This window comes from Odocoileus virginianus, chromosome 34 (assembly GCF_023699985.2).
Source record: "Odocoileus virginianus isolate 20LAN1187 ecotype Illinois chromosome 34, Ovbor_1.2, whole genome shotgun sequence".
Classification (NCBI taxonomy): Eukaryota; Metazoa; Chordata; class Mammalia; order Artiodactyla; family Cervidae; genus Odocoileus; species Odocoileus virginianus.
Genome location: NC_069707.1, coordinates 33,847,022 through 33,874,700, shown reverse-complemented (window position 1 = coordinate 33,874,700; position 27,679 = coordinate 33,847,022). Strand labels below are relative to the sequence as shown.

Sequence of the window (27,679 nt, the reverse complement as noted above, 5' to 3'; positions counted from 1 at the left end):
TAAGGAGTCTAAAGAGGTCAACTTCCACTTCCAGATGTTCAAGCTGGATTTAGAAAAGGCAGAGGAACCAGAGATCAAATTGCCAATATCTGTTGGATCATTGAAAAAGCAAGAGAATACCAGAAAAACATCTACTTTTGCTTCATTGATTATGCCAAACCCTTTGACTGTGTAGATCACAACAAACTGTGGAAAATTCTTCAAGAGATGGGAATACCAGACCACCTGACCTGTTTCCTGAGAAATCTGTATGCAGGTCAAGAAGCAACAGTTAGAACTGGACATGAAACAACAGACTGGTTCCAAATTGGGAAAGGAGTACGTCAAGGCTGTATATTGTCACCCTGCTTATTTAACTTATATGCAGAGTATATCATGTGAAATCCCGGGGCTGGATGAGGCACAAGCTGGAATCAAAATTGCCAGGAGAAATATCAATACCTCAGATACGTAGATGACAGTACCCTTATGTCAGAAAGCAAAGGAGAACTAAAGAGCCTCTTGATGAAAGTGGAAGAGAGAGTGAAAAAGTTGGCTTAAAACTCAACATTCAGAAAACAAAGATCATGGCATCCAATCCCATCCCTTCATGGCAAATAGATGGGGAAACAATGGAAACACTGAGAGACTTTATTTTTATGGGCTCCAAAATAACTGCAGATGGTGACTGCAGCCGTGAAATTAAAAGACGCTTGCTCCTTGGAAGAAAAGCTATCACCAACCTAGACAGCATATTAAAAAGCAGAGACAGAAAAAAACAAAATAAAATAAAATAAAAAGCAGAGATGTTACTTTGCCAACAAAGGTCTGTCTAGTCAAAGTTATGGTTTTTCCAGTAGTCATGTATAGATTTGAGAGTTGGACTATAAAGAAAGCTGAGCACTGAAGAACTGATGCCTTTGAACTGTGATGTTGCAGAAGACTCTTGAGAGTCCCTTGGACTGCAAGGAGATCAAATCAGTCAATCCTAAAGGAAATCAGCCCTTAACATTCATTGGAAGGACTGATGCTGAAGCTGAAACTCCAATACTTTGGCCACCTGATGTGAAGAACTGACTCACTGGAAAAGTGCTTGATGCTGGAAAACACTGAAGCCGGGAGGAAATGAGATGGCTGGATGGCATCACCAACTCGATGGACATGTGTTTGAGTAAACTCTAGGCATTGGTGATGGACAGGGAGGCCTGGTGTGCTGCAGTCCATGGGGTTGCAAAGAGTTGGACAGGACTGAGCTACTGAACTGACTGAAGAGGTCAACACTATTTTAATAACACTAAGACATTACCTGCCTTTTTCAGTCTTATTCTCTTACGGTATATAGTAGAGTTTTTCAGAGTTTTTACAAGAAATGTGGTGTCGCCAATAGACTGAACACAGAAGCAAATATGAGAATCCAAATGACATCAACTCAAGCCAGACATTAGAGAGTTGCTAAAATGTAAAATGCCAATACAGTATATTAATGCATATATATGGAATTTAGAAAGACGGTAACAATGACCCTATATGCGAGACAACAAAAGTGACAGAGATATAAAGAACAGACTTTTGGACTCTGTGGGAGAAGCGAGACTGGGATGATCTGTGAGAACAGCACTGAAACATGTATATTGCTGCTGCTGCTAAGTTGCTTCAGTCGTGTCTGGTTCTGTGCAACCCCATAGACGGCAGCCCACCAGGCTCCCCTGTCCCTGGGATTCTCCAGGCAAGAACACGGGAGTGGGTTGCCATTTCCTTCTCCAATGTCTCAAAGTGAAAAGTGGAAGTGAAGTCGCTCAGTTGTGTCCTACTCGCAGCAACCCCATAGACCGCAGCCCACCAGGCTCCTCCGTCCATGGGATTTTCCAGCCAAGAACACTGGAGTGGATAGCCATTCCCTTCTCCGAACATGTATATTACCATATGTGAAATAGATCGCCAGTCCAAGTTCGAGGCATGAAACACGGCACTCAAAGCCAGTGCGCTGGGACAACTCTGAGGGATGGGATGGCATGAGAAGGAAGCTGGGAGGGGGGTTCAGGATGAGGGACACATGTACACCCATGGCTGGTTCATGTCAATGTCTGGCAAAAACCACTACAATATTGTAAAGTAGTTAGCCTCCAATTAAAATAAACAAATAAAAAAATAAAATAAACTAATTAAAAACAAACAAAAAATTGTTTTGGAAAAATGACTATTTTTAATAAAGGTATTATTTATGTTCCCCATAATATTATATTTTAAATGGATTAATAGTTTACATTTTTTTCAATTTTCATTTCTAATATGGGCTTCCTTGGTGGCTCAGATGGCAAAGAAACTGACTGCCATTTGTTTTGGAAAATACAACTTTTTCATAAAAATGTTATTTATGTTTACCATAATAATAAATTTTAAATGGATTAATAGTTTAAATTTTTCTATTTTAATTTATATCATGGTAAATATCCATAGATATAACTGACATAAAGAAAAGCACCCCCTGTTCCTCCCCACTACACAGACAGTATTTTTAATTATTCATCAAGAGAAACTATTCCCTAGACTACTTATTTATATTTCAGAGCTCAAGAGCGCAGTCAGTGACCAACTTCCACAGAACTCAATCCAAAGAAATTCTTTACATTCCAAAATCACTTTGTACCAGCCTTCTTCATCTCCTGAGTCTTCCAAGGAATTGCAGCTTATGTAGAAATCTGTTTATGCCTTCTTTCTTAGGCCAGCCAGGGCAAACACAGAGAGCTGCGACCTACAGGGAGACAGTGAATGCTCCCACAATACGGAATCACAGATTCCTGGCCAGAAGGCCCTGTCTCTGAGGTTTCACCAAAGCACTGCAAAGGTGCGGCAGTTATTCTCCTCAACACCAACATCTGTCCTGACTGATTAGACAAAAGCTTCTTGAGGTCCTCAATAATTTTTTTAAGAGTCTAAAGGGGTTATAGGACCAAAATGTTTGGGAGTTACCATCCTAGAACATTTCCTAAAACCTACAACTTTTGGCAATTAAGCAGCTAATTCCTTTCAAGCAAATTCAACTCTAAGAGAATCTTCTATAGTTTGCTGTGGAACCTTTGACAGAACTTTCTTTAGAATCTGCTATATTCTCAAGAGAGTCCACTATAGGAGAAAAGAGATAATTCTTCTATTTTTGTGATACATTTTCCCCATAAAAACATTAAAACAACAACAGTGGATATTATTCATATGCAGCCTTAGTGAATTTTCAGCATAATTTCCAAGGTCAATAGTACAGTGCATAGGAGTTGAGAACATGCAGGCAGATATCACGGTTTTTCTTTTAACTATTACTGCAAGGTAAGACAAAAATGGTAATACTCATTTTGATAAATAGTTTTTCATTTTATCCTGTAAAAGTTCCAATAAGACAAGTATTATTACAGCATATTCTACGTGGGGAAACTGAGGCTCATTAAGAGCCTAAAGGGAAGTGAAAGTGTTAGTGCTTAGTTGTTCCGATTCTGTGAAACCCCAGGGACTGCAGCTCTCCAGGCTCTTATGTCCATGGGATTTCCCAGGTAAGAATACTGGAGTGGGTTGCTATTTGCTTCTCCAGGAGACCTTCCTGAACCAGGGATCAAACCCAGGTCTCCAGCATTGCAGGCAGATTCTTTACTGTCTGAGCCAATGTCCACACAGCCAGTGCCATAAGGAGGCAAATTCAGATCTTTTAAACCCTAAATTCAGTAGTCATTCTGTTCTGCTCCACTTTCCTCATACCCCGCAATAGGCAGGAGGAATCAAGGCTGACCAGTATTGATGCAGGACAAGAAACCCTCAAGGACAGGAACCCTGTCTTAACCACCTCTGTATGCCCACTGTCCCACAGCTCTGACACATTGCAGGAGTTCTGTCTCCGTGTATTCAATGAATGAAGATATACGCCCAACAGGGAGAAAAGCAGAGAATCAAGCTCAGAGAGGGGTGGGGTCACTGGCTTGATGCTCCCCCGATTTCCTGTGATTTATACTGAGCCTCATTTTCAAATCACACAAAACTCTCCCCATTTTCTTCTTGCCTGGTCCAGAGTTCTGATAATTGCTTTGTTTTCTGAAGGACTGAACCAATACTATTTACCAACCATTTATTTTAAACAAGAAAAAAAAGTCCTACATGCTTCATTAAAATCAGTTGCATCTGGTCTAATAAGCCAAATACATGTAATATAATTATTTAAAGCAGTACCCAAGGTAAATGTTTAAAGAAACTGGAAATATTATTCGTTCAAACATTCAATTTACCTAGCAATATGTCATGAGCTTTATTTATTTATTTATTTAACAATGTACTTAATGAAAGGAGTTAGTTCTTTATCCCAATGTTTAATTCATAGCAGGAGTTTTAAATATTTATGAAGTTTCATGTCATTTTTGTTTAGTTAATAGACTGGATGGTTCAGTTCATTGGCTAAGAGAAGGCAGTGCAATTTCAGCAAAAGGAAAGCTCTTTACCTTTTGAAAAATGTGCTTTTAAAAGGGAAGTGAAATAAAATTTTTCAAAACACATAAGGTCTTGGCTCCCATGTGTCACCATAAATTAATCAGGCAGCTCTCCCTGGGTGCACCCCTCTTCTGTAAGCTTTGAAATATGAGGGGCCCGTTAGAAACCTTACCAGTAATGACATACTTGACTTTTTCACTCATCAAGTCACTCTAGCCTCAACTCGGAAAGCAAGAGAATCTACTTTTACTTGGTCAATTTCCACAGATGACTTCTTATCACCTGCTAGGAAATTCATTTCTTACCTAAGATTTTTCCTTGTGTAAAATGCGATTTTATTATAGTATTTCACTCACTATCAACCTAGAGAACTTAGAACTTTTCTAGATAAATGAAATTTTAGGAAACTTTCATATTTACAGTTTTCAAAAAGAATTTTTAATGTCAAGGAACAATCATAATTTAAACTTTTCTTGACAATTCAGGATCATGATCCTACAGCCATCTTACACATTTGTGCACAAATGTGTGTCTGTCTTAGGTTCTCATTCTCCTTACTCTATCCCAAACTAACATTTCTTTTACTGTCCTTCTGCTTCCTACAGAGACGTTTCATTTTCTAGCAAACTCCCAACTTGGGCCTCCATGCAAGCCTGTGGCCTTCAGTATTCAAAGAGCTTTGTTACAAGACAAGCAAAGTCATCATAAAACGTGAATTTACTTGAATTAAACATAATTCAGTAAGGATCCAAAATACACTGAATAAAAAGAAGAACTAGTACAGGCCTCACCACAGTTATCATTTCAATACTATGATCTTAAAAATTCCTAAATAAACTCTTATTGATTTTAGTCTGCCAAGATAGGATAAAGGAGTGCTATTAAATTTCTACTGTATAGATGGACTTGACATACCAGAATCTTATTCATGTAACTTCCCACGCTATCCTGAAGTTGTCAATAGCACCAAAACAAGGACACTTAAACTCAACGTCTAAGTTAAATGAACATATACCTTTAGGGCACATGTCATCAGGATCTTCCAGAAAAATTCCAGCTTCAAAAGATTAGGCAGTTAAGCCAAGACTTACCATGCACCTCCTAATCTCTCTAACTCGCTTCTTTGTATGAAAGGAGAATGGTAATATCTATCTCATAGAGATCACTTGATAAATGAGCAAAGTAATTACACAGCATACTTTCTAAGATATTATGGGTACATGAAACACAATATGTAATAGCTAATTTTCATCCTAACACACATTAAAGTTATAAAACCTGATCTCCAAATTTAAGAGGAGATATTTGAATCTGCTGTGAAAGGTCATAAAGAATTAACAAAGACTGCTCAATGCCTTAAAAAAAAAGAAGCAAATACAAAATGAGGTCAACAAAGAACAATGTATTACATAAAACCCACTGCTTATTCACAGAAGCAGGAAACCATGGAGTAGAAATGGAAATTAAGGTTTTATCTGCTTAGACTCTCACCTCAGAGTGAGGAATATAAATATTTACCTCACCAACCATGTTTATGACTTGTAGAAAGCTTACAGCATACACATGTTTTCCAGAAGATATTCAAATAAGCAAATGATTGTATAGATAAACTGATGCATATATACATAAATAAATGCATGGATACATTGACAATAATTATCAAAAGTGTGGAAAATTCTGAAAGAGATGGGAATACCAGACCACCTGACCTGCCTCTTGAGAAACCTGTATGCAGGTCAGGAAGCAACAGTTAGAACTGGACATGGAACAACAGACTGGTTCCAAATAGGAAAAGGAGTATGTTAAGGCTGTATATTGTCACCCTGCTTATTTAACTTATATGCAGAGTACATCATGAGAAACCCTGGGCTGGAAGAAGCACAAGCTGGAATCAAGATGGCTAGGAGAAATATCAATAACCTCAGATATGCAGATGACACCACCCTTATGGCAGAAAGTGAAGAACTAAAGAGCTTCTTGATGAAAGTGAAGGACAGTGAAAAAGTTGGCTTAAAGCTCAACATTCAGAAAACTAAGATCATGGCATCTAGTCCCATCACTTCATGGCAAATAGATGGGGAAAGAGTGGCTGACTTTATTTTTCTGGGCTCCAAAATAACTGCGGATGGTGACTATAGCCATGAAATTAAAAGACGCAAAAAAATTAAAAAAATAAAAATAAAATAAAAATAAAAGATGCTTACTCCTTGGAAGGGAAGTTATGACCAACATAGACAGCATATTAAAAAGCAGAGACATTACTTTGCCAACAAAGGTCCATCAATGAAGACTATGGTTTTTCCAGTAGTCATGTGTGGATGTGAGAGTTGGACCATAAAGAAAGCTGAGCACTGAAGAATTGATGCTTTTGAGCTGTGGTGTTGGAGAAGACTCTTGAGAGTCCCTTGGACTGCAAGGAGATCCAACCAGTCCATCCTAAAGGAGATCAGCCCTGGGTGTTCACTGGAAGGACTGATGTTGAAGCTGAAACTCCAATACTTTGGCCACCTCATGCGAAGAGCTGACTCACTGGAAAAGACCCTGATGCTGGGAAAGACTGAAGGCAGGAGGAGAAGGGGATGACATAGGATGAGATGGCTGGATGGCATCACCGACTCAAGGGACATGAGATTGAGTAAACTCTGGGAGTTGGTGATGGACAGGGAGGCCTGGCATCCCAAAGAGTGGGACATGATTGAGCGACTGAACTGAATGGCATCTTAACAGTTTAAAAAGTGATTTTATATATTTTATTAATGTAAGTTTGAAAACAGGAAAGTACTAACAGTAAAGCTAGATATTGAGCTAGACCCCAAAGGATGGGTTAAGGATGATAAACACAGAACAACAGAGGGGTAGAAATGGGAAGGTCACTTTAAGCTTGAGGCAAAACATGAATAAAATCTAGAAAGTAGGTGAGCAAAAATCAGTTTGTTAGCAGAGAATAAAGTGAGAGAGGAAGTTTTGTCTTTAACTTTCTGAAGTAGAAATGAATTCCTTTTATATTCCACTGTTTGAATCAACAACTTAAAAGTCAACAGTGTCTTTATCTTGTTTAATTGGACTACTTTCACTTAAACTCCCTTCCATCTGTTGAGAAGACCATCACTGTCATTTACTTATCTGTCACACAGTGTGGCACGTGGGATCTTAGTTCCCAGATCAGTGATCAAACTTACGCATGCCCCTGCAGTGGAGAAGACTATCACTTGTAAAAGATACTTTTGCTAAGGATGGTCTGGGAGCCTGATTTATCTCTTTAGGCCACATGACGCAAATGCCTTTACTTTTCCCACTAAGCATGAAAATAGATCCTTAAAAATTTTTGATAAAGCCTGAAAACAATCTAGAAGCCCATCGTCAGATGACTGGTTGAATAAATTGTGACAGAGCTTCATAACATGGTACAACATAAAAATAAAAAAGAATGAAAGATATTTCTCTATACTACTGTGGAGTGATCTCCAGGACATGCTGCTAAGTCATAAGTAAATAATCAAGAGTGTATCTATCTAAGAATGGAAGGATAAACCATCAAATTAAAAAAAAAAGGAATTGACCTGTAAGGTAAATTAACCTGTAAAGGGGAGGGAGAGAAGGTGGTGAAGGCTCAAGAATGGAAGTGAGACTTCTAATACACCTTGTTTTTAATTATGACCTTGGACCACTTAGATAACTCACATGTTTACAAAACACAATTAAGTTTCAACAAAGCAATCCCTAAACATTCAATATAAAATGAAATTAACCAACCAGGTATACAGTGAGTGGCATAACCATATGGAGAATAACTATCCTAAACAATCTGAAGCAGACTACTTTGATTATTACAGTCCTTTTGGGATAAAACCCTAAGGATACAAGTTTAAGCTATTTTTTGGTTATCATATTGTTGATAGCAGTGTTAGTATTTCTATTCTGAGAATGCTGTGCAATAATAAAGGATAAAACACACAAGCAATTATGTGATATTCTAATTATATTATCTGCTGTATCCTCAGAACCACTATTCTCAGCATGGAAGAAAGAAGATACAGATGTACTTCTGTCTTCTGTAAAGGCTTTAAGCAATAACTAACTCAGAGAAGGGAACGTTCCTAGTGTCCGGAACACAGTAACAAAAGCACATTTCTACTAAGTAGAATCAGTGTTTCTTGAGGAAATAGATAATTCTAGGTTTGGATCTATGAAGTGATGGGACTAGATGCCATGATCTTAGTTTTTTGAATGTTGAGTTTCAAGCAAGCTTTTTCTCTCTCCTCTTTTCACCCCCATCAAGAGGCTCTTTAGTTCCTCTTCACTTTCTGCCACTAGAGTGGTATCATCTGCATATCTGAGGTTGTTGATCTTCCTCCCAGCAATCTTGATGCTACCTTTTTATTCATCCAGCCTGGCATTTCGCATGTTGAACTCTGCATAGATGCTAAATAAGCAAGATGACAATATACAGCCTTGTCATCCTCTTCTCCCAACTTGGAACCAGTCCATTGTTCCGTGTTCAATTCTAATTGTTGCTTCTTGACCTGCATACAGGTTTCTCAGGAGACAGGTAAGGTGTTCTGATATTCCCATCTCTTAGTCAATGAAATAGAAGTAGATGCTTCTCTAGAATTTTCTTGCTTTTTCCATGATCCAACAAATGTTGGCAATTTGATCTCTGATTCTTCTGCCTGCTCAAAACCCAGCTTGTATATCTGGGAGTTCTCAGTTCACATGCTGCTGAAGCCAAGCTAGAAGGATTTTGAACATTACTTTGCTAGCATGTGAAATGAGTGCAATTGTGTGATAGAACATTCTTTGGCATTGACCTTCTTTGGGACTGGAATGAAAACTGCCTTTTTCCAGGACTGTGTCCACTTGTGACACATTTGTTAACATATTGAGTACAGCACTTTCACAGCATCATCTTTTAAAATTTTAAATAGCTCAGCTGGAATTCTGTCACCTCCACTAATTTTGTCCATAGTAATGCTTCCTGAGGCCCACCTGACTCTAGGATGTCTGGCTCTAGGTAAGTGATGGCATCATCATGGTTATCGAGGTCATTAAGACCTTTCTTATGTAGGTCCTCTGTGTATTCTTCTCTTCTGCTAGGCCCTTACCATTTCTGTTCTTTATCATGCCCATCCTTGCATGAAATGTTCCCTTGATATCTCCAGTTTTCTTGAAGAGATCCCTAGTCTTTCCATTCTATTGTTTTCCTCTATTTCTTTGCATTGTTCATTTAAGAAGGCCTTCTTATTTCTCCTTGCTATTCTCTGGAACTCTGCATTCAGAGTAGATCTTTCCCTTTTTCCTGTGCCTTTTGCTTGTCTTCTTTCCTCAGCTATTTGTTAAGCCTGCTCAGACAACCACATTAAAAACAAAACAAAACTAAGATCATGGCATCCAGTCCCACCACTTCATGGCAAAATAGATGGGGAAAAAGTGGAAGCAATAACAGATTTTCTTTTCTTGGCTCCAAAATCACTGTGGACAGTGACTGCAGCCATGATATTAAAAGGCACTTGCTCCTTGGAAGGAAAGCCAGGACAAGCCCTACATAGCATATTAAAAAGCAGAGATAACACTTTGCCAACAAAGATCCATATAGTCGGAGCTATGGTTTTTCCAGCAGTCATGTACAGATGTGAGAACTGGACCATAAAGAAGGCTGAGCACTGAAGAGTTGGTGCTTTCGAACTGTGGTGCTAGAGAAGATTCCTCAGTCCCTTGGACAACAAGGAGATCAAACCAGTCAGTCTTAGAGAGATCAACCCTGGATATTCATTGGAAGGACTGATGCTGAAGCTTCAATACTTTGACCACCTGATGTGAAGAGCTGACTCACTGGAAAAGACCCTGACATGCCAGTAAAGATTGAAGATGAAAGAAGAAGGGGCGGGAGAGGAGGAGATGGTTAGATGGTATCACCGACTCAGTGCACATGAATTTGAGCTAACAGCGGAGGACAGAGGAGCCTGGTGTGCCACAGTCCATGAGGTCACAAAGAGCTGGACACAATTCTGTGACTGAACAACAAGAACGACAACATGTCTCGAGCAAAAAATATGCTGAAACACATGAGAAATTATCTCTAGGGTCATGTCACACATGTATAAATGTGAGTTAAGATACTATTTTTACAAAGAAAATTAAAACAACACTAGTTGGTCATTAATGAAAGGTACTAGGGAATCTAAGAAAAGAAGAAAAAAAAAGAAAACTGGTAAATGAAAGTTAGAAGTAACCCTGGAGAAAGTTAAGCTTTTCTTAAGATAGATATTCAGATTAATAAATGAAAAAAGAAATTAGAACATGATTTTATAACCATTAATAAATGGAGGTAAGTACTGATCAGCAGCTGCTGCTAATTTCACAAATGAGAAAGAGATTTTGTATCTCTTGCTACATGATCACAAGAAGTAAGCTTGACCAAAAAAAAGAGCATGAATCTTGATAAATCTAGAGTCAACCAATCTACAAGAAAGAGAAGGATATGGGAACAGAATTAGAACCCTAGTAAGCAGGTTTCTTCAACAAACAAATTCTGAGAGGAGGAGGATGGGAGGAAAGAAGTCAAAAAGGATAGGGGAAAAGATCTTAATGAAGAGAGAGAGGGAGGCAGACAGAGATACACTGACAGGAGGAAGAAGGAAGGGAGGGAGGGAGTAAAAGCTTCTTGAAAGGCACTTTCAACCAACTCAGCCAACTGCAATGCATGAACCTTATTTGGATTCTGATTCAAACACACTGCAAAAAAAAAAAAATATGAAATTTGCAATACAATATGAAATTTAATATTTAGATATTTGAAATTAAGAATTGCTAGCATTTTTAATAGGTAAAATAATAGCAATATGAATTAAAAAGTAACCTTTTACCTTATAGGGAACTGCTTGGTGGTGTGCACAGGACAGAATTAGTCATGGGCTAGTGAACATTGGGGCTTGGTGGGGGGTTCATTATACTATGCCTATAGCTTTTATGTAAGTGAAATCTTACAAAATAAGTAAGTGTATTTTTAAAAAATATAAGACATTCTGTATCAATGAGAATGCTCAGTACACAGAGGTTCGTTTCTAAATACAATATGCTTCTGAAAAAACAAGGGTTCCCTGAAAAAATAGATTCTTTCTAATCTGAGGGGAGAAAAGTACAAGGTGAGCCTAGAACATCTTGTACTAGAAAGAAGAGGAGTAAGACGGGGAGTACATGTTAAAATGGCAAAGGAACCAGCTTGAAGGGCTGCCTCTGGTCAAACTGGGGTAAATTTAAATGTCAAAGAAAAACAGTAATGATTTATTAAACACTGAATGAAAAAAGGAAGCTTCTGCACAGTGACATTCAAAAACAAAAAGAGAAAAGGAAGGAAAAGCAACTATCACAGAAGACTGCCAGCCAGTCACTACAGAGGGAATAATACAGTGAGAAAAATTACTGTTTCTCTAACACTCGTCTATTTTTTAGGTAAGGATTACAAACGCATGGTAAAACCACTGGATGATAGGTTATTACTGGCACACAGGTTATTCATTCGCTTTCAAGGATCACAAATTAGCATTAGTTACCAACAGGAAAAGGTATTTTTACAATGAGGACAGAAGGTGATACTTCCATTCCCAATAAGAGGGCTATCTGGCATCACACACCTCTTCTGATGATGCAATAGGAGGCATAAACAATCTAGGCATCTAGGTTTGCCAAAACTGTTGAACTTGAATTCGGTCATCAAAAACAGACAAAATCAGAAATTAGATTTGGACTCTAAAATATACAGAAAAACCAGAAGATCTAATCTAAATTTAAGAAACCAAGAGGATATGACATCAAACACAACCCATAACCCTTGTTTAAATCCCAGGTAGAGGGAGAAGTGATTAGGACAATATTGTGACAACTGGGAAATTTTTAATACGGTCATATATTAAAATATAATTGATTTAATGATCAAGTTCTTAAGCATTACAACTGCTTTGTTTAGTATGGCCTTGTTAGGCTTAAAAAAAAAAAAAGTAAGTGTATATGGCATGACCTATACATAGGTAGATACAGAAAGTAGTGAAAAGTGAAAGTGGTACTTGCTTAGCTGTGTATAACTCTTTGCAACCCCATGGACTATAGCCCGCCAGGCTCCTCTGTCCATGGGGATTCTCCAGGTAAGAATACTGGAGTGGGTTGCCATGCCCTCCTCCAGGGAATCTTCCTGACCCAGGGATCAAACCCAGGTCTCCCGCATTGCAGGTAGATTCTTTACCATTTGAGCTACCCAGGAAGCCCAAGAAAGAGTAAAAGTTGTACAATGTTATAATAACTGGTGAATGGGATCTACAGGGAGGCTGTAGGGGTGTATTCTATACTATTCTTTCAACTTTTCTAGGGACTTAAATTTTTCAAAATAAACAGCTGATGAAAAATGTAATCTGATAGTGACATCTGAATAGTGCACTACATACCAGTAACATGGCATCGTCACCCTTGGTCCTCTGGATCTTCTCCCTGGAGCTCTCTTTCTGACTGACAGCTTGCTCTGCAAATGATACCTCCAGGTTGATGTCTGTTTCAGAGGCAGGTGCCTCCTCGGGCACCAGTGGGGTTAGGTCCTTTCCACCAACACCGAGGTGAGATGCCTGGTCTGGGAACAAAATAAAAGACTTCATTCCTATGTTTTGGTTACTTCTTTAAAAAAAAAAAAAGAAACTTATAACACATCAACTGTATAAACCTTTAGGAAAAGTACTACTTATTGTAAGCAATAATTAACCCTTTTTTTAATAGTAAAACATATACTAAAGGAATCCTAACAATGGCACATGGGGGATGGAGGAGGCAAGGTGGGGACCAGAAAGCTGGAGTGGAATCGTGGAATCTCTCTCTGAGGTCACAGTTCTTAGATTGAGTCCAATTCTAAAACATTCCTGGATGATCTCAAGCTCTGAATGAAAAACTCATAACAACTTACTAAACTTAATTGTTGTTTTGTATTATACCGGGAGATAAAAATTTAGTAAACTTAATCATTGTTTTACTTTATACTCAGAAATGAGAAGAGAAGGTGGTTAGTTTTACTCTCTTAAAACCCTGGTGGCTCAGACGGTAAAGAATCCACCTGACAATGAAGGAGACCTGGGTTTGATCCCTGGGTCGGGAAGATCCCCTGGAGGAGGGGATGGCAACCCCCTCCAGTATTCTTGCCTGGAGAATCCCATGGACAGAGGAGCCTGGCAGGGTAGCGTCCACAGGGTCACACAGAGTTGGACATGACTGAACAAAGGTTTTTAAAACTATGATATACCATTTAATTTCCTCACAGTGGAACAGATTCCTGAATAAGATTTCTTTCATGCCCTGCATGTCCTTTCTGGAATGCTATCTATCTATCATAGCAAAAATTCCAGGCACCAAGAATATTCACGGTGGGAATCAGTTCTGGAGGTACCTGGTTCAGGAATCAGATTATTATAGGGATTATAACAGTTCTTACAACTATAAATCTAGTCAAATGAGTGCCAGGTATTTACATCAACACTTTAAAAAATTTTAACATTTTTTGTTGTTGTTGCTTTATTTGCTGTTAATCCTCCGGGGTGCGGGGGTGGGGGAATCAACACTTGAAAACTTCTTTGCTGAAAACATCAGGTTTAAGCTCAGAAGAAAATACTTCTAAATTTGGCTATTTGATAAGTTTTTGGGTTTAACACAACTCACACTAGAAAAACACCAGGCATCAATGACAGGATTACTGTCATTTTCTCACTGTGACCTTTAATTCATGGTGAGCGGCTCTAGATTACATCAGTAAGCTTATGCGCAACATTCAAATGCTTATATACTAACACAACAAAGTGATAGAAGGTAAGTTAATTTTTAAATTTAATAAATGTTATATATACACATTTACTATTAAAAGTCTGATGCCTTCAGAAAACATATTTTTATTACCTTCTATATATTTTCTATACTTATAGTCATTTAAATAAAAAACAAACACAAAAATTATTTTACTCAAAAGAAGATAAGAATAAATCTAAATCTAGCCTTTTTCACTCCCACTTAATAAGCAGGGCGGGCTGCATGCGTGTAGGACTTTCCAAGTGCTTGGTATGGGCCCCCCGGATTTAATGTTCTGCTGTTGCCTTCTTGAAATCTGAACAAGAAGCTCTACATTTTCAGTTTGCACTGAGCCTTGCAAATTATATAGTTGGCCTGGGTCACATCTCAGAGTTAAGAAAGTAAGAAAGAACTGACCTATGTCAAGTCCAAAAATAAGAGTAAATCTGGAGCTCTGATTGTATTTATCTGTTCCTAACTATGCTACATTATGCTTTTTCAACAGCCTGTGACAATTTTGTTTAAAACTAAGGATAACTAGACCTCTCTCTGATTAATTTTTAAAGTATTAACTTAAATGTCCAAGCACAATTTGAGTTTTATTTTCCCACTGGTTTACACTACTTTATGTTTTACTGTGAATATGTATGTTGGTTTCCTAGGAAACCATTCTGAGAGGAAAAAACTGATTAGCCATTTTCTTAAATTAGAAGGTACCTTTCCAAAACCTGAGTGTTTATGAACAAGCATGTTAAACGGACTCCATGTTCTTAACAGACCCACATCAGAGCTACAATAAACACTACCTCCCCCACCACACACAAACAAATGTTCTGTGCTGAATTCAAAACTGAGGAGAAAAATTATAATTAAGTTAGAATACGTTTAAAACATATGAATTTCCTCCAAATATTAGCAAAAACAAAAAGCACAATATAGAGAAGGATTAAGGATTAAATGATAACTCCAGTTAAGGCAGATAGCAGGAAAAAGTGTTTCAGGCTGATTATAAGAAATGGATGGTTAATTAGCTAATAAAAGCATTTATGAATTAATCATTTACTCTCCCTGCTGGCTCAGGGTTAAGCATCTGCCTGCAATGTGGGAGACCTGGGATCAATCCCTGGGTCAGGAAGATCCCTTGGAGAAGGAAATGGCAACCTACTCCAGTACTCTTGCCTGGAGAACCCCACGGACGGAGGAGCCTGGTGGGCTACAGTCCACGGGGTTGCAAAGTCAGATACGACTGAGCGACTTCACTTTCACTTTCTCAAGGAGAAACATTAATAGAGAATGCTGAGATAAACCTTTTGGCTCTTCAAGCCCTGAAGTGTAAATAATACAGTTTTAATCTATTTTCTCCTTTGGTTTTTAAAGTGGACAATAGAACCAAGTTACAACTATTTTAAAAAACTCAAAGTTTTTCAACTGTCCAAAATAATCCATGTCTTTATTTAAGAAAATAATTTCGCTTCCTCCACGGAACTCAAAAAAAGAAAATATATATTACATGAAAGTTTTAAAAATTATTTGGGCATTATTAACACTTCTAAATGTATGTATTAAACACTGGTCTTTCAAATACATAATGTTGTACAATTTGGTGAGAAGACTGATACACAGCAGCAGATAAATGAATCTGAAATGCAACAACCCTGGCAATGTTAAAATGTTATAATTTTCATTTAGAATAAGTAACTTTCATAGAACATGCATAAAAGCCCAAGTGTAGAGAAAACATTTAAAATAGAGTATGTAGTTCTGGTTTTCATATATCTAGTGGAAAGAGCTCCACTTTTGAACTTCAGACAATATTTTCCATGCATTTCATTCAGAACCTTTCAACGTTTGCATAACGCTGGGGAATGCGCTGGCTAGCAAAAGAGCTCGGCATTGCCCAGAACAGGTGCAGCAGTAAATCCTCAGTGACTTGGATGGCGTCATACACATTATCTTATTATTCTCACTGGAGGCTCTCTGCCCACATCATAGGATTCCAGCAAAAGCAGATGTAAATCAGGCAGCAAGCTTGTCACATTCCAGCCGGCTGCCGCAAGCTCGGCTGGAAAAAGCTGCTACAATGAGCCCGTCTTCCAGAATATCTGTTTACATAGGCTCTATAGCATCTCTGGCAAAGGAGGAAAACACCAAGAAAGGACAGTGTTTCCTCAGTATTCAGTCAGCAACTGCCAGTCGCTCTTCCCCAAAGCCCAAAACATATTGACACTGGCACAAAAGGTTCATCTGTCTCTCTTGACAACCCAGCTCTCTGCCCAGCCAGCAAGGGCTATTCCAGCCTGCCTGCCATTCTAGGGTCAGCAGGCACACAGGCCTGGGGAAACACCCAGTCGTTTTAATCTGATATACTTATGTAACTGAAGAAATTTCCACAGAATAATAAAAAGCAGGGGCTTTTATGAATACAAATATAAATATATAGACTCATGTGTCTATATATGCACATATGTGTCTACATATGCACATATACATATACACACACACATACATATACACACACATATTATGTGTGTGTATCTATTTGAAGGCAGGGGTACAGGAGAGAAGTTCTGAGATAAAAGCATGGAAGGAAAGAAAGATATTAGATGCTCCAAGACTCCAAAATGTCCCAAAGTGACAAATTTTCTTTTCTTGGCCTCCGAAGTCGCTGCAAATGGTGACTTTGTAGCCATGAAATTACAAGACGCTTGCTCTTTGGAAGGAGAGCTATGACAAACCTAGACAGTGTATTAAAAAGCAGAGACATCACTTTGCTAACAAAGGTCCATCTAGTCAAAGCTATGGTTTTTCTGGTAGTCATGTATGGATGTGAGAGCTGGATCATGAGGTAGGCTGAGTGCCAAAGAATTGATGCTTTCGAACTGAGGTGCTGGAGAAGACTCTTGAGAGTCCCTTGGACTGCAAGGAGATCCAACCAGTCCACCCTAAAGAAAATCAACCCTGAATATTCTTTGGAAGGACTGATGCTGAAGCTCCAATACTTTGGCCACCTGATGTAAAGGGCCAACTTGTTGGGAAAGACCCTGATGCTGGGAAAGATTGAAGGCAGGAGGAGAAGGAGGCAACAGGGGACAACCATGGGCAAAAATCTGAGCTAACTCTGGGAGATAATGAAGGAGCCTGGGATGATGCAGTCTATGGGGTCACAAAGAGTTGGACATGACTTAGCAAATGAGCAACAACGGTAATTTTGGACAAACCTTTGATTTTTATAGGAAGGCTGGGAACACTTCCTAGGCCTCCGCAGTCTTCCTGACACTCTTCCTTCACTACTTCCAATCCAAACATGATACTAATAATGCCATGAACACCCCAGGTGCTGGGTATTAAGAACATAAACAAAAGCAAAGTCCCAATCGGGACTCAGGCAGCCATTAACCATCTTTGTTATATTATTTAAGTAGCAACACATTAAGGATTAATCTATGACCTTAATTTAGAACATTTTTCCTTTTTGTAAATCCATTAAATAGCTTTAAATTCTTTCTTGTTAAGTACTAATAAATCCTTACTATTTATTTTCAACCATGACTTGAATTTCTAATCCATTTCTGAAATAACAGATACAGAAAAAGGAATGAAATGGAGAATTATAATCAACTTCCGCCCTCTCCCACCCTCAGATCTTAATTTAAAATCTTTCTAAACTTTCTTAAAAGCAATCCATTTATGAGCTAAGAACTTAAGATTTGAAAACGAAGTTCCAAATTCACTGGCTCCCCTTACTAGCTGAATTGCCTTGGGGAAGTGACTTTATATCTCAAAACCTTACTTCTCTCATCTGTTTAATGGGTTAAGAACAATATTTACTACAGAGCATTCTTGAGTATATTAAATTAGGCAAATGTCTCTGCATAGCACCTGGCACATGGTAAACATTCAAGAAAACTGACTATGTATAGAAATGTAGATCTAAATGTATATCTATCTATAAAATAGATATAGACAAGTATTTTTAAAAACTCAAAAGCCAACTATAAACTCAGTATTATGTAATTATCTACTTGGGTACTTGATATTTCAATTGAATTTGCTTACTAGAATTGAAGACAAATGTTTCTAATGGTCGTATCTATTTGTTATACTAATAAATGAGAAAATACAAGAGAACGGGTCCAACTTACCATCTTTTCCTCGGTATTTGTTTTCATCTGTTCCGACTGATTGTGATTCTGTGCCATCTGGAGCCTAAAGATAGAAAATGGGCCATTTATTCATTTCCCACTCACAACCAGAGAAATGGTATGGTAAATAACTCTATTACTAACCTGTAGAGCACAAGATATGTATTCAGACTTATACCACAGAAATAAAAAGGACTACGGTTACAATTAACAAGCAACCAGCCAACAAATATGTGATCACCCACAATATACAAGACATACTACTAAGCTCTGTGGAAATACAGGCAATATCAAGTGTCCCCACCATCTGGAATACCATTAAGACATCTCAAAAAGTTAATATCCATTAACAAATGAGTAGATAAATAAAATGCGAGCCACCCACACAATGGAATGTCATTTGACAATAAAAAGAAAGTAAAGAAAGCAAGGATGCATGGGACAACATGGATGAGCCATGACGTGACGTGAAAGTCACAAGGACCACATTCTGTGTGGTTGCACTTCTACGAAACCTTCAGAACAGGCAAGCCACAGAGACAAAGATTAGTGGTTGCCTAGGCGTAAGGAGGGGAAAACAAGGAATGACTGCTACGGGTATGAGGTTTCTTTTGGAGATGATGAACACGTGCCAAAATGACTGTGGTGATGGTTGCATATATATGACCACATAAAAACCTCTGCATTGTAAACTTTAAATGGGTGAACTGGATGGTATGTGAATTCCCTCTCAATGACATGGCTATAAAATAAAATTATAAACTGACATATAGGTAAAAAATAGAATACTTCACTTTAAAAAAAATAAAAGCTAGTAATAAATGAGAGAGAAATTAAAACTAATTTGCCAAGCAGGTAATAAGAGCTTAGATAGTCAAAAGAACTCCTCTTTCGAGGGGTTGGGACAGTGACGCCCAAAGAAATGAAGCCTTCCAAGGGTTTATGGACACAGTAGGATGAAGAAGGCGCCTCTCACCAGTGTGGCCAGGCAGCACTTCCTCCTCTCCAGTAAGGCTCTAGGAGGAAGCAGGAAGGGGAGGCCAGGTCAATCATGCACAGAGGTCTATCGGAATGAATTGTTTTTAAAATAACTCATTCTAGCGGATTGTCACTTCAATACAAAAGAAGGGTGCCTCTGTAGTACCCTCCCCACACATCGCAGCTCAAGTGTTAGCAGAGAAGGACTCCCCTCTCCACCTGCAATCTCACAAGGGCCGGAAGAGCATCAGGGCAGGCACGTGCAGGCGCTCTCCTTAGACTATGCAGGACAGTACCCAGTGACTAGTCACAGAGGGACACGGCTTCAATCCCCCCCAGGCAGACCAAGGCCACCTTCCTCCCTCACCCGCGAGCCTGCAGAAGGCTGGCCCTCCACGGCACAGTAAGTCTAATCTCACATATGAACACGGATTTCAGAGCATGTGGTTGAAACTGTTTTCCTAAGCAATTGAAGATGACAGTGCAGATGGTATTCATTTCTGCATTTTATTTCCTAGTGTCAGCAAGGGCTTCGTGAGGAAGCATTTAACATGGAAGAGCTGAATGTGGACAGTCATCGCTCAGTATCTGTGGGAGATCGGTTAAAGGACACCGCCGCCCCATGAATGCCAACACTGGAGGATGCTCCAGTCCCTGATAATGTCAGAGCACAGCCAGCCCTCCCTATCCGCAGGTGCAGAAGCCAGGGATGTGGAGGACATACTGCATTTACTTGAGGACAGAAGAAATGCAAGTAAAGATGGCTGGCCCATGTTTACTTGAGGGTTGGAGGACATATTTCTAACGGGTGGTCATATTTCAATTAAAGGCAGAAAGAGTAAGTTAACAGTATTTTAATTCACTTGTGCTGTTTCTTGCTTATTGGCTCCATCAGCTGATACAATCCACCAATTACCTTGAATTCAAACTATGTGATTCAGACATTAGCAAGGATTTACTAAAAAATGTTGCTTCTAGCACTGAGAAGCAACATCCTCTTCAAGACTAGCAGGAATCCCACAGAGTATGGTTTGCTGAGGCTCAGTTCTCTGTCCCCTCCCGCTTTTGGCTTCCTCTTAACTCCCTCAGGGAGGGCTCTTTAATTGGGAAGGAAATGCCAATAACACTAGATTTCCTTATTATTCATTTTTTTACTGCTGTAAAAAAGCAGTCTAGTCCTTCAACCCCAGTGGATGTTCCAAATAACGAATGGGTGGCACGCAAGTGTCTAACTGCCTCACAGCAGCAACAGATCTATCTGGAGCAATCCTGTGACCCCAAAACTCCCATAAAATGGACTGGATTTGATCTACAATTGACCATGCAAACAGAGTAGCAATCTGCAACTATGCAGGATTTCTCAGAAGAATTAAATGTTTACAGAAAGCCAAAAAACCATCTATATGACAGAAAGATACCTTAAATGTCTTCTTATTCCCAAATTTTTAAAAAAGACTTATGTTATTCTTCTTTATAGTGTAAATACAATCTCATGTATTCACTGGGACTACTTAATATCAGAATTACATATGTAAACCCAAATGTAGTAGGATGTATAGTGGTTAAAAGCACATATTTAGAGTCTGACAAACTTGGGTTTACTATCTATGGGACCACTGAGCAAGTTACTTGAAGTCTATGAGCCTCAGCAGTAGTATAGAAGTGAAACCTCACTCATAGGACAGCTCTAAGGATGAAAAGAAATAAGGCATGGAAAGCAGTTGGCATGGAAAGCAGTAAGTGTTCAGTGGTGGTAGCTACTGCTCTAACGATTGCTATGATCATCACTACAACCCTCACTTAAGATCCCTTCTGATTGTTCTTACTCCATCCACCCCACTGGGTCTTCTGGACCAGAGCTATGCTAACTGTCATCTGAGAAGAGTTCAACGTGTAAACCAACTTTGACCCTAAAAACACCATTAAGTTCAGCTGACCTTTTTTTCTCTTTGTAGCATGACTGTTTCTTACCGGAGCAGATATTAATTTTCATTTTGGGAAGCCCTTTAGGTCCTCATGGGCACTCCATAAACAACCTACCAAATGGCTATCCTGAGTAACACTGTTCTAGGCCATTCAGGTCTCTGACTGGTACCACGCTTTCTCAGAGCCATCAGCCCCAGATCTGCACCAGACTCCAACAGCTTCCACTAATAAATTCATCATCATGGCAAATATCTATTCCAATCATCTACATGCTAGGCACTAGACACAAAGGGGAAGTTACTTCATGTTCAGGGTTCCTGTTTTATAATTCAGCTGCAATTAGCTTCCTTGCATTCCACTTCCATTCATCCCCATGTGAGTCTTTAAAAAAAGCAAATTTTCCTACAAGAATAATGTGGAAAAAAGAACCTCCTGCCTCTGACTTTTCTCTAAGTAACAACTAGCAGTCACACTGTCCAGGGCGTTGGGGCACTCCCAAAGCTCCAAGGACACTGAATGCAGGGACTGTCACAGAGAATTTTAACTTGTTTCATTTTCTGCCCCATCAGCAGGTAACTCGGAGAAGGCAACGGCAACCCACTCCAGTACTCTTGCCTGGAAAATCCCAAGGATGGAGGAGCCTGGTAGGCTGCAGTCAATGGGGTCACGAAGAGTCAGACATGACTGAGCGACTTCACTTTCACTTTTCACTTTCATGCACTGGAGAAAGAAATGGCAACCCACTCCAGTGTTCCTGCCTGGAGAATCCCAGGGATGGCAGAGCCTGGTGGGCTGCCATCTATGGGTCGCACAGAGTCAGACACGACCGAAGTGACTTAGCAGCTGCAGCAGCAGGTAACTTCTAGAAGGACAGGGATCGAATCCCTCTTGATCACGTCCAGCATGGAGCTTCTGTGCCTTACATATGAAAAGTGAAAGTGAAAGTCGCTCAGTCATGTCCAACTCTGTGTGACCTCCATCGACTATATAGTCCATGGAATTCTCCAGGCCAGAATACTGGAGTGGGTAGCCCTTCCCTTCTCCAGGGGATCTTCCCAACCCAGGGATCAAACCCAGGTCTCCAGCATTGAAGGCAGATTCTTTACCAGCTGAGACACCAGGGAAGCCCAAGAATACTGGAGTGGGTATCTTATCCCTTCTCCAGCGGATCTTCCCGACCCAGGAATTGAACCAGGGTCTCCTGTATTGCAGGAGGATTCTTTACCAGCTAAGCTACAGTGGCTTTACATAAACATGCCCATTAAGTTTATAACGATACGAATTTAACTGGATGGGTTCAACTGAGTCTAAGCCATTATTCCTCTACGTTACTGCAAAAGAAAACCTACCTCCTTTTCTTTTGACCCTGTCTGTTGAGCAAATATGTCTCTGACGTCAGGGACCTGGTACTGTTTGTTTTTCTTCCGTAAGGTCTGGGAGACTGTCTCTACTCGTTTCTGAACAGCTGCTGCCTGCGTCCGGGTCAGCGTTGATAAAAACACCATGCTCTCTTGGGGATCTCCAGCAGCCTCTCCAAAGAGATTGGATAAACCGGCCTCCTTAAGCCACTCTTCTTCTAACTCTCCCTCTGAGGAAGCAGAGAAAAAATGGCATTTAAATCACAAAATAGGAGAACTTCTACATTTTTAAAAACTGTTTTAAAAACTCTTACTGAAACTCTCGTACCATAACCCAACCACAGTGCTAAGAATCATTATCTGAAACTTGGACCACTGCCATAAACTCTAACCATAAAGATATCAAGTTTTAGATCCATTTCATATATACTCAATTAAAATTTTTAAATGACTTCACATGTGATTAACCTCTATAACTTCCCTGCAGATTAACTGGGGGAAGATAATACTGTTCCCTTTCCAGAGATGAGCAAGCAATGAAAAGATAACTTACTTCCATCAAGTTACAGAAGGAAGTCGATGCTGGGGATGGCCATTAAAGCCCTGTTTCTTGGCTTACATTCAGCACTATCCCAGAGTTCGACCCTAATTGATGGAAAGGCTTATTTTCTCTGCTCTCTCTAGCTGACAGTGTGGCAAAGAAGTAAAAAGCATCTGGACATCGGGAAGTAATCAATTTCAAATTAATTTTTTAACCACCTAGTCAGCATACCAGAGTCCTGCTTTTCTTTCTTTACAATTTTTTTTTTAAAAAGCAAACTATTTTCAGGAAAAAAAAAAAAAGTAGATTATAGGAAACTAATTAAACAACTGAATCAATTTAAAACACTGAAAGGAAGTAACCAGTACAGCAAATATCGTGTAAGATCTATTGGCAATTCAAGACTTCCCCGATGGTCTAGGCTCCTACCGCAGAGGGCGAGGGTTCTGTCCCTGCTCAGGGGACTAAGATCCCACTTGCTGTGAGGCATGACCAAAAGAAAATTTACTGATGACTGTAGAAAAACTGAAGGACAACTAGAATGGATTTACTCCAAGTTCCATATATAGAGAGGACATCGAAAAACCAAGGACTTGGGACACAAAAGGTTTGTCCATACTCCATTCCTGCACCTTGATGGCCACGGCACTTTGGTCAAGTCACTTAGCCTCAAGCTGACTCTGTTTTCTCATCTGTAAACTAAAACACAGCTGCCCTGATTGCTTCACAACCAAATGTAAGCATGTCACATGGAGAGAACTTTGCAGAGCTCCATTATCGCCCGCAGCACATAATGGAGCACTGACCAGCGTGCCTGTCTATAGCTTCTCTACTATCGAGGCTCCATGAGGGCAGAAATCAAGTATCAATAATCTTGACGTCAAGAAACATAAGGCAGTGCAGGGCATTCTGCCCGCCAGGCAACAAAAACTGTTCACTGACATAAAAACTCACCATGATTATTAAAGATATAAAAGCAGAACTCAGTATAAATAAATGGTCAGAAAAGGCTGATACTGCCATAAGGGAAGTAAACAAGATTACAATACAGAGTGGCTTGTTCCATTAAAAAGTAGAGGTAAAATTCAATTTAAAGTCAACGAAAAGGCATGGGTGTGTATAAACACTCCCAATTCTTGATAATCACATCATGAACAACATTTTATGAATCCACGTTATCCTTGGAGAGTTATGACATAGCTGACACATGGCTATGTATCAGGATTGAGGGCTTCTTTCCGCAGAATGTTTTCTCCTTACTCACCAGGCCCCTGGTATGCTGCTGCCATCTTGAAACACTGATCAGAAGGGTTGAAAGATACTATTATTACAAATAAGCTTAACTGGATTGGTAAAGTGAGAAAGAATGAGAGTAAAATGAAAGAGAACCCAAATGAAAGAATGAGCTGGCTATCATTTTCTTTTACAAAATCAATGGGTTAAACTAAGGAAAATCTCCGACTTTCCTCTTTCAAGTATTAATGGTTGCTTTTTTTTTACTCCAAGCAATGTTATAGCAAAGGAGAAAAACCTGTGCAGATTTTAGTACTAAACAACTTGATGCTAAGTTATTTAGCATCATTAAGAAGTCTTCTGTTGAAAAACAGGTCACTGCTAGCTGTGGGTCCCAAGGTACTGATCGTGGCTCTTTTTTGGAATCTGTATCAGCCTGTACACCAAAGATACACTTACAAACTTATGGTCGGCACAAGGCATGGAAAGAAAGCTAATATAATAGGTACCAGAGTTAGACATGATAAACCTAGTGTCTACTTGAATTTAATGTTGATTTTTTTTTTTAAAAAAAGCATGAAATTTAAAAGGGGGGAAGAAAAAGTAAATTTTTCCATGCTTCTTCCAGAATATCAACTACAATAGTGGAGACTGTGGGAAATGCAGATAGAGATGACAGCAATTACGAACGAAATATGAGAAGTAAATAGGGAGGCTAAAAATGCTAATACCATCTTCCACTTTCACTGCCGAAATCTCTACCCTAAGCTTAGCTGGCTAAACTGTGGCACTGTTGCCAGTCTAGAAGACAACAGTTTGAAAGATAAGATGACCAAGACTAGGATAGATTTGCAATCCACCACCAAGGACTGATTTATGTAAATCTTTTTCCTTCTAGAAAAAAGTTATTTGTCTAGTAACAAGATAACTATAACCATCCTCAATCATTTGAAAAGCTGTCATGCAAACAACAGAGCAGATTTGTTCTGCTCTCCCAAAAGGTAGATTGACAATAAATGAGTCAAAGGTAGTGTGGAACAGATTGTAAATCAATAAAATAAAGAATATCAAAACAGCTCAAGCTGACTGAACAATGGAAAAACATCAACATCATCAGCATCTCTACTCACTTGAGGCCAAACAACCGTGGGGCTAGGATTCCACAAATGGAATTTAAAGAGACGTTAGATATTTCAAAGATCAAGTCCAGCCCTAAGAGTCAATGATACAGTAAGCTTAGCCAATAAGAGTCTAGCCATATCCAAAACTCAGTGAATTTACTTATATCATTTATATTTGGCAGCTGCCATCTATAATCTGCCACAATTAAGTCATTTTTAAGTTGAAAGGCAACTACCATTTTTTTTTTCTGGTTTTCCTCACTTTAATTTCTTTCTTCCTATGTATTCATTTCCCATCAACACATACAAAATAAACTAAAAAAAAGTTTTATTAATTTCATCATTACCATCAGGCTCTTTGACAACCACCACCTCTTGATCATCTTGTCTGTTCTCATGAGATTTCTTGATATTTTCTATTTCAGTCCAATAAGCTTCCATACAGAGTTCATCCAAGGAATCCTGGGAACCTGATCGATCAAATGGAGGTCTTTCTGTAACTTTGGTGACTTCCTGGTTCATAGTATACTGGCCATATCTTCTACTGTAAAGTCAAAAGAAAACATGGTTCATTTTAGTACATGAGGAAGTAGTACTGTTTCTATAATATCATAATACTAAGCTGGATAAATTGGAAACGCAAGTTCTCCTTAACAAAACCAAAGAGATGTTTGCTTCGAAACTGTTTACCTTGAGAGGCGACTGATTATAAACATGCCCGTAGAAAGAAAAGTTTTATTCTCTACAGAAAACTTTGGCAATCAACAAACAGCTATGTAATAAATATTTTTCCATTTCCCTTTCACTTAAATTATTTTAAGGCTCTTTTAAACCTGAAAATTTGTTCTTAGAAAGCAACAGGCTAAATCTTGATTAAAGGTTAATAAAATTGGGATTGAATTTACACTGTATTTCATATTTATCATTGATAATTATAAATCAAACTCAGTCAACCTTTAGACAGCAAATATCTGCAAACAATGAATGAGGTACTGTTTGAATTTTCCTTTTATTTTTTGGAACCAAAACAAAAAAGGATAGTATATTAACTGTTACACCCTATTTTAGAAAGCAACATTTAATCTTTACACTTATAAATGTATCTATTACTTACATATATTTTAAAAACTGGTAAAATGCACTTATTGGCAATTCTGAATAAGTTGAGAATTACCTCTTAAACATTTAGCTTATAATCTATGAAAAAAGGATATGTGAATATGGTGGTTTTTGAATAACTTCAACTATATTTTTTCTTTATAAATCATATCCTACCTACTACCAAAATTGAATTAAAAGGCCTAAAAATAAAAACCCATACAGAAGAGAAATACTGAAATACTGAATTGTTTCATGATTGTTTATATTGAGATAGAAGAGGAAAAGCCTTATTACTTGAAGGGGGAAATTTTTCAGCTATGTTTTTCCCCTTTATATTCAATAAGTTTTTAGAAATATAATTTGAGTAGAGATAGTAATTGGTGAACAAGTATTTTGTTATTCTAATTTCAAATCACTTTTTTAATCTCCCAAGAGGACATCAGGAAGTGATACACTCTTTCTAGACTGGCTTTACTAACTGCACATACAGAAAATAAAAAGAAATGCAATAAAACAAAATTCTTTAATAGTGCGTGAATATTTTCACATTGAAACTGGCCTCTCCCATAACTATTTAAAATAGTAGGATTTAATATGGCATAAGGAAGAAGGTCACTAAACTCTAGTGCAATCTACCCAGTAGTTTAATTCCAACTGACTTCTCAGAAAAAGTCAAAGAAGTTAATTACTTATTGCTGCAAATAAATGCAATATAACTGACTTAACTGTAATATGCTAATTGGCCAGTTTTAGCCCTGTAAAAATGGTTCTCCCTGCCTTGATTACACATTTTATTACTGGAACAACTTCCATCATCTCGCCCCAGTAGCAGTCCCGAGGTGGTGGTGGGGGTGGGGGAGCGGTGTTAGATGACGGCCAACAGGAGGAAGTCTAGACGTGTTTGTGTGAATCTCTTTCCTCCAGCCTCCACTGTGCATTGTTTGCCTCCCCATCCCTTAATTCAGAGACACTTCCTCCCTCCCTGCCCCAACTCCTGTTTACATCCTTATATCCCACTCTGGTCCC

At 38.7% G+C, this 27,679-nt stretch overlaps 1 protein-coding gene across 3 annotated transcripts in view; it reads right to left on the bottom strand.

The window, feature by feature from the left end:
• ARHGAP18 (Rho GTPase activating protein 18) overlaps window positions 1-27,679 on the bottom strand; it is a 194,089-nt gene that overhangs the window by 39,002 nt on the left and 127,408 nt on the right. For all 3 annotated transcript variants that reach the window (XM_070461619.1, XM_070461618.1, XM_070461621.1), the window contains exons 2-5: window positions 25,900-26,096; window positions 22,649-22,887; window positions 18,396-18,459; window positions 12,879-13,057 (exon numbers count right to left, since the gene is read on the bottom strand). In XM_070461619.1, coding sequence (XP_070317720.1) covers window positions 12,879-13,057; window positions 18,396-18,459; window positions 22,649-22,887; window positions 25,900-26,096 — 679 coding nt within the window. The remainder of the gene's footprint in view (window positions 1-12,878; window positions 13,058-18,395; window positions 18,460-22,648; window positions 22,888-25,899; window positions 26,097-27,679) is intronic.